Genomic DNA, 17416 nt, shown 5'->3' with positions numbered 1-17416 from the left:
AATTCAAGGCATCAACAGATGATCTGGACCTAGTCTGGAGTTTAACATTCTGCAATTTTCTGTCCTGAGGGCAGAGCAGTTCTGGCGGCCAACTTTACTGCTACGCACACAAATTGCATGCCTGACACGACGGACAACAATGGCTAATCAGTTGGGGATGTGTTCCCCTGGCAGTGCCACAAAAATCATACCCTCAGCTGATTTGCAGTTATCAAGAGAAAAGAGAATGAGTGAAGTTAATAATCACACTGGGAGAGATAGTATTTTAGTGTCAATACACTACTGTTCCCAGAAACACTAATGCAACAGACCACTGTGTCATTTTTAATATACAGTATTACAGTTACTGAACTGGTTTAATTGAATTATATTATGCTACAATTCACTGAATAAAAACCTGTGTTCATATCTCTGAAGGAAAAATAATTTGTTTAGGCTCATTGTCTCTTTCAATGTCACGACACGGGTGCATGCAGAGCCCTCTGCTCTGTTTGTGGGTGGGAGGTAAATAAAGAGCGCCATGGCATGTATTCTGTTAATCTCTCATTATGCCGAATTTATATCACACAAAGATAAGATTATCATTGTAAATGTAAATTGTGTTGAGATTAGAATCGCCTGTCCACAGCGGCAAACTGGTGGGACAATAAAGTTTGTCCCATTATAGATACAGTAATGGTCAAAATGTGTCAACTCCTGCTAGGCTGAGATAAATTTGTGAGCTAGTGTGCAGCAGTTATCACTGTAGGGGTGGAGATGTAGTATAAGAAATGACTTGTGTCTGAGGTTTTCAAGACAGAACAGAACAGGGACTTCTAGAGGGTAACTGTCAAGTGTGACTACGTCCCTCCTTAATTAATGAGTAAAATAATCTCATTATTAAGACTGATCAGCAATCAGTAATATTACTTTTACTGGGTAACTTTCCCAACACAGGTCTATTAAATGTGTGTGACAAGCACAAATGAGGCTGCATTCCCTCTAGCCTGAAGCCCTCTGTTTAACCCCACCGTCTTATTACTGCTTGCTGTATATTGCAGTGGAGAAGGGGTTGTGCCCACGCGGTGACCTCAAAGAATTAAACACAAAATGTTGCGGTTGGAAAAACCGCTGCCTGCTGCCTCACTTCCTCAGACAAGAACTAGAATCAACTGGAGCAACATGGCTGGTAGCCTTGAGAATGCTATGGGTCTGCTCCTTCAATTTCACTTGGCCCTGCCTATAGTATTTCTATCTTGTGCCATGTCTTTATCTTTCTAACCCCCCTCCACCCCCCACTCCAATGTTAACCTTTAGACACACACACACACACACACAAACTCACACACACGCGCGCGCGCGCACACACACACACACACACACACACACACACACAAACACACACAAATATAGTATGTACACACTCTTAGACAGAGAGATTTAAAATTCAGGTACTCTCTCCTCTCCTCTCTCTTTAATACATACTCGCCCCCCATCAACTTCAGCACATTACCTGTTCTTAATCTCCCTCCCTCTGTCTGGGATCATTCTGATCCCCCTGTTTTCCCATCTGCTGTCGATTGGGGCCCAGCTTGGCTAGGTGTTCAACAAACAACTGTGATTCACTTGGTTTCTGCGGAGATTATTAACACACCTAGCATGCCACAGCATCATGAATAAGCAATGGAGATCCGGAGCCCTATTTTCTCTCTTTTCTCTGTGTTTCCTCCTTCTCTCTCAGTCTCTCTCTCCCTCGCTCTTGCCCTGCCGCGTTGTGAACTGAATGCCAGGATTGTCTAGAAAATGAGCTGTCAGTGGAGGGCCTGCAATGAGATACATCAGGCTCATCGTGAGCCCTAGAAAATAATGAACTATTCCCATTTCTCTCTCTGATATGTTCAATACGCTATCCATGACAAGTGCAGAGAGATAAGCAGTCCCCTCTTGAGCTGATTAAATACACAGGGTATATTCAGGAGAGCTTTGGCAGAATGAGGGTTCGGGGGATGCCATTATAGTATTAACATTACTGTACGTTTTGCATCAGGGCTGAAGATGAAGCCCTTTTGCATGTGTTTTTGTTTGTGTCTGTGTGAGCGGGTTGAAGAAGAGCAACGAGAGGAGCCGCGTGTAGAAACTTAACAGAGAATCAAAACATGTCAAGTTTGTTTAAATCCTTCCTCACATCTCCTAACTTGTTCCCTCTTGGAATTAAGTACAAAAAGGGACGGGCATGCACACAAGTTTTAAAGAAATTGTTGTTTTCTTATGCAAGAACTGCAAACAAATGCTACCAAGAGACCACAGCTGTTTAAAAAAATCTTTTTTAGAACACACACATAAACGCAGTGACAGACTTGCTTCACACAAGTACGAAAAAGAAAATCACATCTTCCCTTTAAGTGATAGCAGTCTCATCTATTTTAGCAAGGGATAAATCAATATTAGTCGGCTCCGTTTTATTATATTAAGTGTAATTTCAATAAGACAGAGCCAGAGACCTCACTGAGTCACACCATTTAATTCACCGATGTAAGCCCGATTAAAAAAGATGGGCACAGATGGACACAGCTTGAAATAACATTTTATTTCCTTATATTTCCTCACATCTCAGAGGCAAAATCTGTATCTTGGCTGTTCATTACAGACTTCGCTACACCTGCTTGCAAGCACTCTCTGGTGTGTTTGAGCATGCAGTGTGTGCACTCTATCTTCCTTAATGCTTGTATTGCACTGAGCTCTTTGTCACTGTCAGCCATTTTACCTCCACGGGTTCCACATTAGATTAGGCAAATCCAAATCAAAATGGATGGTCCCAGTATAGAGTTTGTATGTTAATCTAATCATAACATATCATAACGCAACACGTGTTGTTGCCAGCCCAAATCACAAGATGAGTTTTGATGCCTAATTCAATCAAATGTTGTTTGAGAATCAGTCAAATCCTCTGGCACATTCACACAGTTATCTATGAGTGAGAGAAAGAAAAAAAAAAAAATCACTCCTACATGTCAGTGAGATTGTTTCTTTTTTTTATTTTCCCTCACCAAGACTGCTTACTAGACTCTCAGCTCATCTCTCCATCTCTGTCCCGCTCACACACAGACTCGCTCTCCCCCTCTCGTGTTGTCAGCACAGCCCTGTTCCTGTTGCCTTCCTGAATCTGACACCTGTCAGCATTTTCGTTAGTAGATCAGAGAACTGCAAACTAGAAATGTTCCCGTGTTGAATTTAGGGCAAGTTTGCAGCAGAAACATGTAAGGTGCTTTTACTCTTTCTTTAATTCAACAGGGTAAGGGAACTGCTTGACTGGCACAAAGTTAGAGAGTTGGAGATGTGGGTTGGAGATGTTTCACGCAGTAGATGGAAAGAGAGGAAAAAGAGAGAATGAGCAAGACATATGGAGGGAAAGAGAGAGAAAAGGTGGTGAAGGGGGGCTGAAATCAATTAGGAACAGTGAAACCCTGTGGATCTGCCGATGGAAGAAGGGAATATGGAGAAGTCTGTGGCCCATGGAGGGGGCTTCCATTCCTGTGCTCCAGCTTCAGGCACACACCCATAGGGAGCTAACAGATAGATGAGATATATTCTCCTGAGGTGAAAGCCAAGGAATGTCAGAAATAAAAGAGGCCTGTTCCCTGCTCCAGCTAATTGAGCAGTCTTGGATCCCGTAGGGTCTATTAAGCCAAAAGGTTTTTATTTTTTTTAAATTTTTGATGAACACTTACACATTGACCTGAAAATAATTCCAAGACCAAGACCACGAACCTCTAAACCCACAAATCGGACACTGTAAAAAGACATCATACCCTCCCATCCCCTCCTGCGGAGATAACTCGAGTGATTTAACAATACATGAATCTTAATCCTTCAAAAACCGTGGCTCATCCATATCCGGGAGGAATTAAGTGTGAGCTATGACAATCAAAGGAAGTTGAAAAAAATAGATTTAGCTCCCTTTGTCACCAGCCCCCTCGGAGCCTGTTCCCTTACTTCTCCCTTGACATTAATGGTTCTACAGAGCCAAAGCTAGCATGTCGCACATTTCCACCAAATCCCCCTAACTTCACAGACATGCCTATAAAGATAAAGAAAAATTCATTTTATATAGCTCTTCTTCTCAGTTTATAGTCACAGCGATATCATCCATTTATATTCTATTGGCAAATATGAGGGAGCCATTACATGTTTAAGATAGTCCTTCCTTTATAGATTTTAAGAGATTTAATGTAATTTGTTCTTCAGATACTTCTCTAATCTAATCCACTGGGTGAGGATATTTCAGGTCAGGTTCTCAAAAAGAGCACACACTCCTCTTTAGATTCTTGGCAGGGATTCAAAAGAAGAGGCATCTGCTCAGATTTAAGTCTAAAATCTTTTCACGAGCACTTCGCTGAAAGTTACCTCAGTAGTGGCTGGAGGGGGATTGATGTATGCATAAAACAATCATGGACAAAAGCCAAATACCAAACTCCTAAACTGCAATCGAAAGAAAGAAAATGTCCATTGTAATAAAGATCTTGGTTAGTTAGCTGAGTCTTGTCACAACAATGAAGGTAACACCTTGTCCCCTGGGCAAACAACACCTTTACATGGCACTGGGAAGGGTAAACATTTGCACTGTAAAAGCCCGAGAGTTTAACCCTTCCTCCTTCCTTCTTCCAGCTTCCTTTTGTTCTCAACACTTATCAACACAAGAAAACAGAACAATAAAAACACACAAAAAACAAGGCTCTTCTATCCTCGGCTTGTGTGTGTTGTTGTCCTTTGGCAATTGCAGTCTCTCAACTTGTTTTCTGCTTTAGCTGGCAGGAGAGGCGCACCACACAACAGAGTTACTCCCAGAAGACATCTAAGCAGCAGGGTGTTTAGTGAACATGCCTATTTGTTTTCTGACAATTCCCTCCATTCACTCAATATAACAAGCGCACAGTGTCCATTTTTGTCAATTAAGACAGATGAGCTCAAAGCAAAACCACATCATCACATGACTGTAACCACCGTGGCTCTCATATTATATCAACCTCCACTGTTCTATTTTTTGCCTTTGTGCTCGAGTCAGTTTGCACAGAGGAGAAAGAAGCAGGGAAATGAGGAAGCTAGTGTTCTCCTGAGGAGCCACAGACAGAAAGAAGAATGTGATGACGTGAAGTCTTCATACGACAGGAGAGACAGATTCAACTGTGTCATGCTGAATCTGCCCATCTCTTTCAGCCCACCATGCCCTTTAACTATGTAATTAGACTGTTAGGATGGTAATAGAGGGACGATTCCATTTTGCTGTGCTATTACATTTCTGCACGTGTAAGGATCTTTGGTCAATTCATTTAATAATTATGAACAGCCTCTCATTACTCTCTGGTGTGACCACTACTGCTGACTGACTTTCCAAACAAAGGGAGGGTAAAAAAATCCCAAGTGAAGACATTTTTGTAGACAACCGCAGTATTAATAATAATCTTTTCAAAAGCCAATAACAAACCACCTAATTGTAATTCCAAACAGATACTTTGTTATCATCAATTTGTTCTGGTCAAAAGAACGGACAGCACTGTGAAATAGACTCTTGTTCTGTTACCAGCAATGTGGCGCAGCATTACACATTCAGGAGGCATGCATCCATTTTACTGAAACAGATACAATCATTGGTGGTGTTAATGAAAAAAAGAACTGCCTCAGAGAGCTCTCCCCACTTGTAATATTCTTCATGTACATCATTTCTAATTGTCTCCAATAATGAGATCCCACTACTAGACGACCTGTCAGCATGCATTTTTTAGCGGTACAGGAATTTTTGCGGGTTGTGAGGTAATTACAGCTGGCAGCCAATAGTCAGCAAATTCACTTTTCATTGTTCATTATCGTCTGATGCTGCAAAGAGGACACCCAGTACAACTTGATTCTAATGGTCATCATACTTCCTGACCCCTCTCAGCCAAGTAATTACAATGGGCTACTAGCAATGTATGGAGATCCATTTTTACTCTCAAATAACATGAAAATATACGTTGTAATATTATCATTCTCCAGTCAAATAGCATCTACAGCAAATTTGCTCTGAGTGAGGTTAGCTAAATATGCCAGGTAACAGAGAAGGGCTCACATGTGTCTATTACTGCTTTGTCAACCACTCACACGCACACTTCACAGACCACTGATAAGAATAGGTGAATAAATAATAAATAATAAAAAACAAATCTCACATCATTCCTTTATGCATTTTTGTAAAGTAGGATTCATTTTTCTCTTGCTCATTAAAATTTATTTCCTATATGAGCTGAGCAAGAAGAAAGTGGAGTAGTGAGAAAGTAGACAGCTTTACTGGGGCAGCGTTAGTAAAAAAGGAACCAAAATAATGTTGACGTTAACCGAGGGAAGAAAAACCTAAATTTGGAAGTTCCCAAATTGGAGCACAGCGCAAATATAACATATGAGTGATATTGTTAAGCGCCACCCTCAAGAGTATGCTTGCAAAATAAAATGTCCAGTGTTTCCCCTTCGCTCACAATAAAAATTGCTAATGTGACTCTTCCTAAAATGTTCACACACAGACACACACATACGGGCACTCATGCTCTACTGAGCCGTTGCACCTGTGCATGCAGTGTTTCCTCAGAGCTTTGTAAATACCCTCAGGTGCATATAGTAACATCCAGGTCTGCTCCAGACAGCTTTATCCTGCTCCCTCTCTTTTTTTTTCTCTCTCTCTCTTTCCATAGCACTGACCCACTCTCTCCTCAGCCTGACTGGCAGTAGTTAAAAACGAACATGACCCTTACACTGACTTCTGCCAACCATGTGGATGTCTTTTTAAACGGTGAGTCAGAAATGAAACATCAACATTAATTCCCTGCTAAATGATCCCACTGAATAATGGATGAGGGCACGTGGAGATATGTAGATTTCCACCTTCTACCTTTGTGGGCCTAATTGCTGCCATTCAAGCACATCTGAAGTTGGCCTGCCTTCAAGAGCAGACATAGCTACTATCAGTCAATAATGTTGCCTAAGCTTGTATCAAAGGGTAGCCTTAGCTGTCACAGATCCCTCACATTAGCTGCTCTAGCAGGACATCAAAGACAAAAAAAACTGTTATGTTATTCATACTTGCACATCTGAGGCCCGCAATGGGCATAATGCACCTTAGAAGATGCTCTAACAGACTCAGGTGAACACTCAAATACGCGCTGGTCTTATCTTGAAACTGGCAAAACACATCACAGAGCCCACGCACACACGCACACATTTTCTTACCTTGGTCAGGCAGCTGGCAAACATTAGGGGGGACAGTCATGTTCAGCACGTCATTGACAGCCGTGTCAACATAGTGTCCTCTCTGGACATCGTGTTCGCTGTCGGTCTGGTCGCTCTCCTCGTGGCCACTGTCCTTCAGACTGTTCCCCTCCAGGTCCTTGAATGTCGATGTGCTACATGGGGGCCAGGAGGGAGAAGAGGGAAATGTTGATTAACTGTCGCATCACCTTTTCTCACATGCTCTCCTTCGCTCTTCTCTGATGGTTTGTGATGAGCTGTCCGTCTTTTTCTCTCTGTCCCTTTTCATGTCCTTCAAGTGTATTCTTTACCTTTTTATATGGTCCACTTTACTGCATTCAGGACGGATGAATAAGTCATTTGTTTCAGGCTAAATCTTAGTTAAACACTCCATATTTATAAGGAGCAAAAATCTCCCTGTACTTGCAGTAACCATGAAATAAAGATAAAGTTGAAAGCCCTTTTGGATTAAGTGGACATGTTTTAACTTCACAGATAGCATGACAGCTATGGAGTGTTTTAGACAGGGACATTTTGAATGGATTCACTGACTTCAAGGACATTGCATTGAACAAACAGGAGGCACTCACTCACTACAATCAAACAAATACTGCAGTAATCAGGAATTCCTGGAAGGAAGATGGATGTAGGAAATGCTGGAAGCATACAAACTGAGCATCTGTCTTGTTTGGGGCTCACAGTCAATAAAGAGGGTGGGGGGTGTGTGTGTGTGTGTGTGTGTGGGAGGGGGGGACAATCAACAGCTGCACAGTAACAGCGTGATTTCCCTTCATTTGATTTCCATCCCACTGGAACAAATTCCGCTTTACAAACAAGACTAAATAGGGGTGAATATATGAACATGTGTTCTTGCAGGAGAGGAAAGTATATGAATGAGTTCTTGTAAGGGGAGAAAAGAGGTTAGAGCGAGGGGAAAAAAACTGACTGAAGTGGAGATGAGAGTAAAGAAATATGTGCGAACAAAAAGAAAGGTAGAAGAAGTGAAGGACAGTACAAGGTAACTGCATTCTCCTAAACCAGGCCTAACATTCTCCAGCCTGAGAGAGAGGACTGCAGTGGAGGGTAATGCTGGCTCTCTGATGTTATCACTGTAATTGCACCTGTCCCAGACCATAGGCTCACCGGCTCCTGAGGGGATTTCTTTGTAGTGTGCTGCAGAGGCCCACACTTGAATGCTCTTTGTTTACATTAATGCAGGGAATCTTTTGGGGGGGGGAAATTGCCATAATGGGTTTTCAAAAGGCCAGGATGGCCCCAAACAAAAGAAAGCTTGGAATGTTCCACAGCTCCAGGTAAAAAAGGTAGTATTGTAGTGTCGAAGTAAGCCTGGATCCAAACATTTCTATGGCTGGAGGGAATTATTATATGACCCCCATCTCACCTCTTAACCCTGCATTCTCGCAACCGTATCTTATATCAAGGTGGACTGAAACACCCGATAGGCTTCATCTACACAATGAAAACATTTTTTTTCACTTCATGAGCCAGCCATATTGAAAAACTGTTTTAAAAAAAGCCAGTTGGAAATATCATTTAATCACTGAATAGTTATTTTAAGCCATAACCTGATGCAATTCGAGCCACATGTGTTACTAATGAATTGAATTACAGATGAGTAATAAGGTTATCTGTAAATATGAAAATCATTACTTGCAGATTCTGCTGCTCTGCGTAATCTAATAATCTGAGAGTATGAGTTTGTGGCTCATTTCAACAAGTGTCTACTAAATGCATTATGGAGTAATGCTATTTATCCCCCAAATTGTATCCTCCCATCTCAATTAAACTGACATGCAAGAACACATGCAAACTGCTGCAACGGTAGCTGCGCTCTCATTAGATAAAACAATTACAGATAACAATGGTAACGAGGTGCTGGTAACAATTCCTAATCAAGACATACCTTTTAATGAGGTGGGCTCTGCTGTTCACATAACTGGAGTCAATGGAATAATTCTCCGTCTGTAACACAGAAATGCGGGGGGGATGAGTGGGTAGGGTGGGGGTTGTGGTTGAAGGATGATGGGGGGGGCAACAGAGAGAGGTACTTTTAATAACTGAAGCAACCAAAATAATGTTAGCAGTAATTGGCTTTCAGTAGAAATGTTATTTTACACAAAGGCCCCGGTGAGCAGCCTCAGCTTTCAAAGGGCTGAATCCTATTCTCTTTCAAAGCACACACACAGAGAGGCTGACTGGGAGTTGAGAGCTGAGGAGAGTGCTGCAGTGAGCGCAGCCTCTCTTCTTCTCTTCACCCTCCCGCTCTCGATCCCTTGCTCCCTCCCTCCACTGCCAGTCAGCCCACCGTCTTTAAAATGGAGTCATTAGGGAGGACGGACTATCATGCAGACAGAAGGAGAAGAAAAGTTTCCCTTTTTTCTTCTCTGAACTCTTCACTTTCACCATGTTTGAGAAGACATTAATGTAGAAATATTAAATAAATAACTGCAAGAGAAGTAGATGAAATTAAGAGTGTACCAGGGGAATCTTAACTCCGCAATTGCAGATGAAAAGACTTTCAGAATATGCATACGATAGATCTCTGACCCACATTAGAGAACACAGTTCAAAGGCATCCTACATTCATTTTTTCCTACATTTATTTAGCAATGAGCATGTCTGACGAGTAAGAGCACATGGACAGAGGAGTCAATGTACATTGAGCAGGTAGCCCCTCCTGTGTCTGCCAAGCGTCTCCTCACACCAGGCAAGTTGTCAGCGGGTCAAAGGGTATCAAAGCCTCTCAAAGGACTTTCCCAGTCCTGCGAAAAGCCAGGATACAACCCTTTCGACAAAGTTTGATAAGATGCAGGTGTTTTCTGCAGAAAGAAAACAGAGCCTTCACTTAAAATTCCACCATGCAGATACTGTATCCTGATAAAAGCTGTGAGTCAATGGCTGACTTCCGAGGGAAGTCTACAATACTGATATCAAAGCCCTGTTGAAAAAAAGTCACCCGTATGATAAGAAAGGTTAATGCAGGCACTGGAGCGCAGTTGCTGATTATTAAGTGAGCTACACATTTGACACAGCCCTGCTGTTGAGGTAGCACCAGCCATGCACAGCTGTCATACATGGTGACCAAACAGATTTGGATTAAAATACACTGTGTGACTGTGCGCACACTCTACTTATTAGGCGTTAATGGAGTTGAACATTTTGAACTCTTTCAACGTCTGCATGGAAGTAAACCCACAATGCTGAGGAATCTGAGCAGTGAGGACAGGGGAGCACAGGAAATGTCAAACATTAGTCCCAGTCTTCTTGGATCTTAGAAATAAATGCATAAATAAATAAAAGTGATGCTGGCAGATCACAGCAGCCGAGTTTACCTTCAGCAAATAGCTCCCATTACCTGTTTGCAGTCTATTAAATATGTGATGGGTTATTAATGCTACGAAGTGCAAAGCTGTTTGTTTAGATTCTTGGCATTTGATGCCATTTTCTTGTGGCTTCAAAGACAACATATGCACTGTGCAGTATCATCATCCGACTGATGCTGTTGCTGTGCTTGTTTCCTTTGTTTCGGTAAACTTTAAAGAACTTGTGTGCATGTCAGAAATGTAGTTATCTTCCAGTATTCTCAAAAGGGCATAGGTCTTCCTTCAATTATCAGGAGATAAACTGTTGTTTGCAATCTCACCTTCTCTAATCTTAATTATTTTTGCAGGAAAATTAAATCATAAAAATAACAATGCAAGGGCAGGCCTCTGATTGGGATTTGTAATTATGATGCAATGTGTTTGTGCTGAAGGTTAGCATCATCCTGTCCCCTTTTTACCATTTACCCCTAATTAAACTTTAATTCATTACTATAAAGGAGATCATTCATAAAAAGGAATTTAATTAACACTTTATTATTAGGCCTTAATTTGGAGCACACCGTGTTTGTTCTCTTGTATTACCCCTGACTCCTTTTGTTCCTGTTCAGCTTGACTCCATTAAGTACAGTATCAAAGGTAACCGGCAGAGGCAACACACTGCAACTCAGATTAATCATTAATTAAATATTAACATGCTATTTAATGAATTTATAAATAATGCCACGTTCTACAGTGTGGTGTTTTATCAAATGTTAATATCTTAACCTTCACAGAATTACCGATCAGTGATGTTTCCATGCTCTTATAAACATGCACTGTATATGCATATGTTTTGTGTTGCTCCACGTTGGTCCCAGTGAGCACAAATTAAACTGCCTCATCTTCTACAGTGACTGCGCATCCAGTGAGAGACTAATGAAAATGCAAGGCATGAGTAACAAGGGGAAAACTTCATTTAAAAGACAAGATAGAAAATTTCTTGTGAATGTCACTCTTGCTGCAGCCTATAATTGGTTTGGATGGCAGGTTCTGTGTGAGCATGGCTTGGAGAGGAAGGCAGCGTGCCCCAGCTCTCAAGCTGTTCCAGTGCTGAAATGGAACTGTACTTTCCATAATGCAATTCTCTCTCAGGGTTTTTACATAGAGCCCCCTAAGTGTGTAGTAGGCATAAGCAAAGGAGGCCCTCTTGGACTTGCCTCACCATTTACTCCACTACACTCTCATTTTCAACACAGCAGTTACTCATTAATTAAATGATCTACAGGAGATGACCACTTTTCCCTTATTTATCAAATTGCCAATCGAAATAAACAAACACCAAACCTTAGAATGTATAACCTTGGGTGCTGTTGAGTCACTCAGGAGTGCCTATTCTGAGAAAGAATTGGATGCATTAGCCCTGGCTTCCTGTAAAGAAATGTAATGTCCCCACTTTTCTGACCAACCTCAAATTGGAGGACATGTCAATATATCTTGCTGGGAGGTCAAGTTTCATGCAAGAGGATGAGGACTGCTTAACTACAGCGAGGATGCCGCAAATGGCTACTTAATCAGGTTGGACAATGTGTTGTTGTGATCTGAGCGGCCCCAGTTTGGCGGCCAGAGCCACTCTATCCCCATAATTATTGTTCCGTTTCATCTGCAGGACTGGAGGGAGGAATGTAGTCCCTGGTGTTGCAGAATGACTGATAGGTAGTGTCAGGATGAGTGGGGAGGGAAGTGGAAAGAGAGGGTGAGGATGGAAGGAAATGGGTGAGACTTGACCTGAGTCTTGTGGTCCAGCTGCAGCCCAGTAGCTTTCCCCCTTTTCACCCTTTGCTTCTTTCTCTCCAGTAAAACCTGAGGCACAGAGACGATGGGCTCGCTCCTCTGCCACTGAGAGGAAAAGCAATCTCCTCGCCTAGTTGCTGCCGTAAGATTTGATTTGCCTTCCTCCCAGCGTGACAATTGGTTCTGTAGTCTGGATGCAAGTGTATTCATTGTGTGGGGGCATGGGGAGCACCACAGAGAAGAGGAGGGGTGGGGAAGTGAAGACACCAGTTGTTACACCAGTAAACACCCGACAAGTTCAGCAGATGTCACACAGATAGGAGAGAAAAAGAGAGAGAAAAAATGTCACACAGCTGCCCCACTATATGTATCATCGAAACATTTAAGCAGGGAAGCAAGAAAAGAAAATATGTGCAGATGCAGCAACATGCACAAATAAGATGCTATTTAAAAAAAAAAAAAAGATGCATAAAAAATAGCGTCATCATCAATGTCAATAATTACATTTATAGTTAGTGTTTTGTGTTCCCTTTGTTCAATTACAGTATAAAAATAAGCCTGAATTGAAACCAGAATACTGTGATGATGATTAAAAAAAAAGTCCTTTACCAGGATGAAAAAAATGTTAAAGTATTTAAAGATTGCCATTTATCAAATGACAAGATGAAACTTTGCTTAAACACAGATGCATATGATCATAATCTTTTAAGAAAAGAAACATTTGGAGATAAATGTGTATTTCATATTAGTTAAACTGCTTAAAAACAGATGATTTTTAAGCAGGGTGGGGCAGGTTGTGTCTCAAAAAAAAGTTGAGCATCTGAAAGAGGAAACAATTATCAGTTAAAGAAGGGAATGTTTCATGTCTGTCATGGTTGCTACTATTTAATGTTGTCAATTCAGCTGACAAAAAACCTCCAGTCCTGCTTGTGATGGAAACAAATTCTCTTACTGCCACACTGAAATGCACAGTTTCAACATGCAGGGCAAAAGACACACAGAATCAATCAAGATTGTCACATCAAATTTTGCTGCTTCATTCTGTGTTTGACCAGTCTAAGATTTAGCCTCAGTCTTTGTTTATTGTTGCTGCAGCTCGCTCATGGACTCCTCTCGATCCCGGGAAGGAAATGTTACACATAATATTCCTTGTTATTGATATACCATTGCTAAAGGAAAGGATGAAGAGAAAAAGATCCGGGGGGTTTTCCGGGCAAGCAAACTTCAATTAGGGAATTTTAAAAAAAACTCCATTATATGGTGAGGTTTGATTGTGACGAAGCTAAAAGTAGTGATGGGTAAAAAAGGGAAGAGAGAAGAGGAAATTGGAATAAAAACTCCAGCGGCTGAAGGATGGTCACTGTCTAAAGCTGCCTGTTTACAGATGAATGTATTCCCCTCATGTAATTTTGCAGTGAGGATGCAGAGGACTGTGCATGTTGTGTGTGTGTGTGTGTGTGTGTGTGTGTGTGTGTGTGTGTGTGTGTGTGTGTGTGCGCGCGCGCGCGTGTGTGTAAGACAGGGCTGCAGGTGACTTTTTCATCCTATACACTCTGACTATGAAAAGAAATGCTTCTCTTTGAGCTTCTTGCACATTTACATTTTTGCACATACAGACTCTTTGCTTTTCTCAGAAAACAGTGCTTTGACAATCCCTGACTTGCAGGGATGTGCTGGCAGCCAAGTACCTCGCCTCTGGGTCGGCACCCTGCAGCACCTCTAAGCAGCTGACATTCAGTCTGTGTGACGCCCATAACAAAGACACAGACTACAGACACACTTGTTTTGAGCAGGTTTATACTATATTTTCTTTACCTTGTGCAAGGCAGGAGACCATCTTCTACCCCTGAGTTGCCACCCCTCTGCCCTCTACCCTGACGACCATCATCACCAATGTCTTCCCGATTATAGAATTTCCCATAGATCCTCTGCCATCTGCTAGATTATAGATTTCCCTCTTCCTTTAGAGAGGGCAGGGCCCCTAAGGGAGGATCAGCGGTAAAAAGGGTGAAAGAGTGCCTGAGGCAAAGCTATGGTTGTGGATGAGATTACATTTTCTATTTCTGCCTGCTAAAGGGGGCCTGCCGTGATGAATACAGAGAGTTGTTACCATTTAATATCAACTGGCTCCCCGGCAAACTCAAATTATACACAATCAATTGTGACAGAGGGGTACACGTGTGACAAATAACCTGCCACATTCTCTGCATCATTTCACTTCATCGCCCATCAATTCAACCCAAACCCGATCAGTCATGTTATGAATGTGAATGATTCTGGGGAGACAATGTTTTAAAAAGCTTTTTTGCTTCACTGTAGTTTGTATATTTCTGCTGTCGTTGTAACTGCTTCTGTGTTTTATGCATTACAAAAAAAAACAAAAAACTGGGTGAATGAAACTGCTATTATGATTTATTTCCGTGACCACGTGTTTTACGTGTCGAGTATTGTTTGACCAAACTAAATAACAGCCTTTCTCAAACACAATGAAACAGATACGTAAAGACAACACCACTTCCTGCTTGTGTTTCCTTCTCATTTTCCTGCCTTCCCGTGTGAAATCAAGCAAATATTTGCCCATTCTGACCAAAACAATCCCCCCTGCCCTCATAAAGTCAGGAAAAAGGCCAAAGTGGTCAGGCTATTGCCTTGTTCCACCTGTGTATCACCCCAACATAGGAAACTGCAGGTCATGCAGATGTCTTTTTATTCTGAAACAGAGACAATAGTCCGACCAGTCTCCATGTCACTCAGGCATACAGGCACCACAGAAGTCCACTTAGTAGAGATGTGATTAATTATACATACATTGATAGAAATAACATTAATTATTCATGAACTTCTCAACGTCAAAGCTATTTCCCTCCCTTTCAGCATGATGAAAAGATTTTAAATAATAGGCCCTTTGCAGACGTCTGCATTCCAGTGTAGTCAACTGACGCTTAAGAGGCTTAAGTCAGAGCTGTTGTCTTACCAGGGAATCACTGCTCAGACCCAACATGTTTGAAAACTTTGGTGGCCATGTGGCTTCCTGGGTGGGTGTTTTTGTTTTGTCTTTGTCTAAGAGACATAGCTGGTGCTTTTAAGCCTTTCAGATGGAATTATAGTGTCCACTCAGACTGTGTTAATGAATAGGGGTCTACAGCGTCACCAAACTTAAGACTGGATAGGGTTTCATTTAACACCTGTTCAGTGCTCATGTCTGCATGTGCTTACAGATTTATTCCATCGGCAAGTCAGAAAGAAAACCTGAGTATCTCTATGAGATTAAGATTTATGGTTTTACATAGTAAAAAGGGGGGAGGGCGGAAAAAGACTTGACTATCTACACTGTTTCTTCAAAGAAATCCGCTTACTTCTCTTAAAGCCTGTGGAGCCTAATCAAACTCAAAAGGCAGGAACTTCCCCTTTGGGCAAGTCTTGAGGGATTTTCTTTAATTTGGATGTCAGACCGAAAAGTTTTCACACTCCTCTCATCCAGAAATCCGTTAAGGTGTGTTTTGCACAGAGAGAGGTAGGTGGTGATTTTCTGAACAGACTTCAGAAACGTTCAGGGTAACATCTAATCTTTGTAGATTTTGTGGTTTCCGGGCCCTCTGGGAATAAGCATTACAAACGTATGTTTTTAGCAATTATTTTTTTCTGAGAGAATTACTAGATAGCATTTTCTCCTCTCAGTTGTGCCCTATATTAGCCAATGTTGAAGGAGAAGGGGGGCACACTAATTTAGTGCACAAGGAATTCCCAAAGGTTTCCCCCACCTCCCCTGGGCTAGGCCTTAAAAATAAACATTCAGAAGCACTGCAGATTATGTAAACACATTTCCCATAAATGCTTACATGAGAGCCGTGACTGAATAAACAGCATAACTTTTGAATTCTGCAATTCAAAAGTGACTCAAATCAAATTAATTTTTAATTATCTAAATGCACATGAGGACGACATAAATTAGAAATCTGTGCATCTGTGAGGAAAAATGATCAACTTGCACTCTACAACATTGTAGAGCGCAGCTTTATTTTCTGTTAGCAGCTTAAAGGTGACTGGCAGTCACATCATTGCTGCTTTAGTCTCTCTGTCTCCCTCTCTTCCTCCCTCCCTGTCTCGTTTTCTCTCGCTCACTGTGACAAGGCATCTTTCCAGACATTTTAGTTGGATGGAGATTTGCAGCAGCTCATTACAGACTGGGAGGCTCTGTGAGCGGATGCAGTCACTCGGAGATGGATTGAGTGGGTCTGTTTATTGACATTCCTTAATCTGACACTGGGTAAAGGGAATGAGTCACCGCCTCCAGACACACTACCACATCACAGCCACTCCAGCAAATAGGGAAGCAGCACCCAGGATACAAGTGGAACTTCATCAGCGCTCATTAATCCAACTACCCCAGGCCACTCGCTCAAACAAACCATGTTTACACTGTGCGTTGGCTGGATGGAGAGGTGATGGAGCTTTTCAAAGGGCATGTGTGCAGGTGCTCAGATCCGCAACGCACACACACACACACACACACACACAAATGCACATACAGTTGCCACACACACATACAAACATGTACTCCAGACTCAAGCTCATCAAAACCCACCCGCCCTCCAAGCCCACAACCCCCTAAACACAATATCTGTGTGCACCAGCTGCTAAAACTCAGTTGATGCACTTTGTCTCACAAATCAGAGCTGGTGCTCAAATCAGAGTTGGGCGATCGGGCTTGATGCCAAAGTACGTATCATAGAAAGGGGCTTTTTATTAAACAGATGGGCAGACGAGATCTTTAGCTCATGTCACAACAAGGCTACGCCTATCGGTGATCCGGCTATGGAAGTCTAGTTTGCTTTTTGATCCTGTTTGCTGGTGCTTCAATGTGAAGCACATCTGGTGCTAATATTTGGGATGGTCTTTCTAGGCAGCTGTCAGCGTTGGGATTGACAGGAGAGTATTAGCTGCTTGCACACCACCACCACCATCACCATCTGTAAATCCAGCTTGTTAACAGGACTGTGAAAGACTGCTAGCAGGGCACAGGCAGAACAAAACATCCAATGCTGTGTGGT

The 17416-nt window shown here is 42.0% G+C and overlaps 1 protein-coding gene across 1 annotated transcript in view; it reads right to left on the bottom strand.

The window, feature by feature from the left end:
* The window catches only part of pcdh19 (protocadherin 19), a 51394-nt gene that overhangs the window by 13434 nt on the left and 20544 nt on the right, over positions 1–17416 (bottom strand). The window contains exons 3-4 of the mRNA XM_062425007.1: positions 9176–9234; positions 7234–7406 (exon numbers count right to left, since the gene is read on the bottom strand). Coding sequence (XP_062280991.1) covers positions 7234–7406; positions 9176–9234 — 232 coding nt within the window. The remainder of the gene's footprint in view (positions 1–7233; positions 7407–9175; positions 9235–17416) is intronic.

This window comes from Scomber scombrus, chromosome 9 (genome assembly GCF_963691925.1).
Source record: "Scomber scombrus chromosome 9, fScoSco1.1, whole genome shotgun sequence".
In the NCBI taxonomy this organism is placed as follows: Eukaryota; Metazoa; Chordata; class Actinopteri; order Scombriformes; family Scombridae; genus Scomber; species Scomber scombrus.
This window is presented reverse-complemented; position numbering and strand designations above follow the sequence as displayed.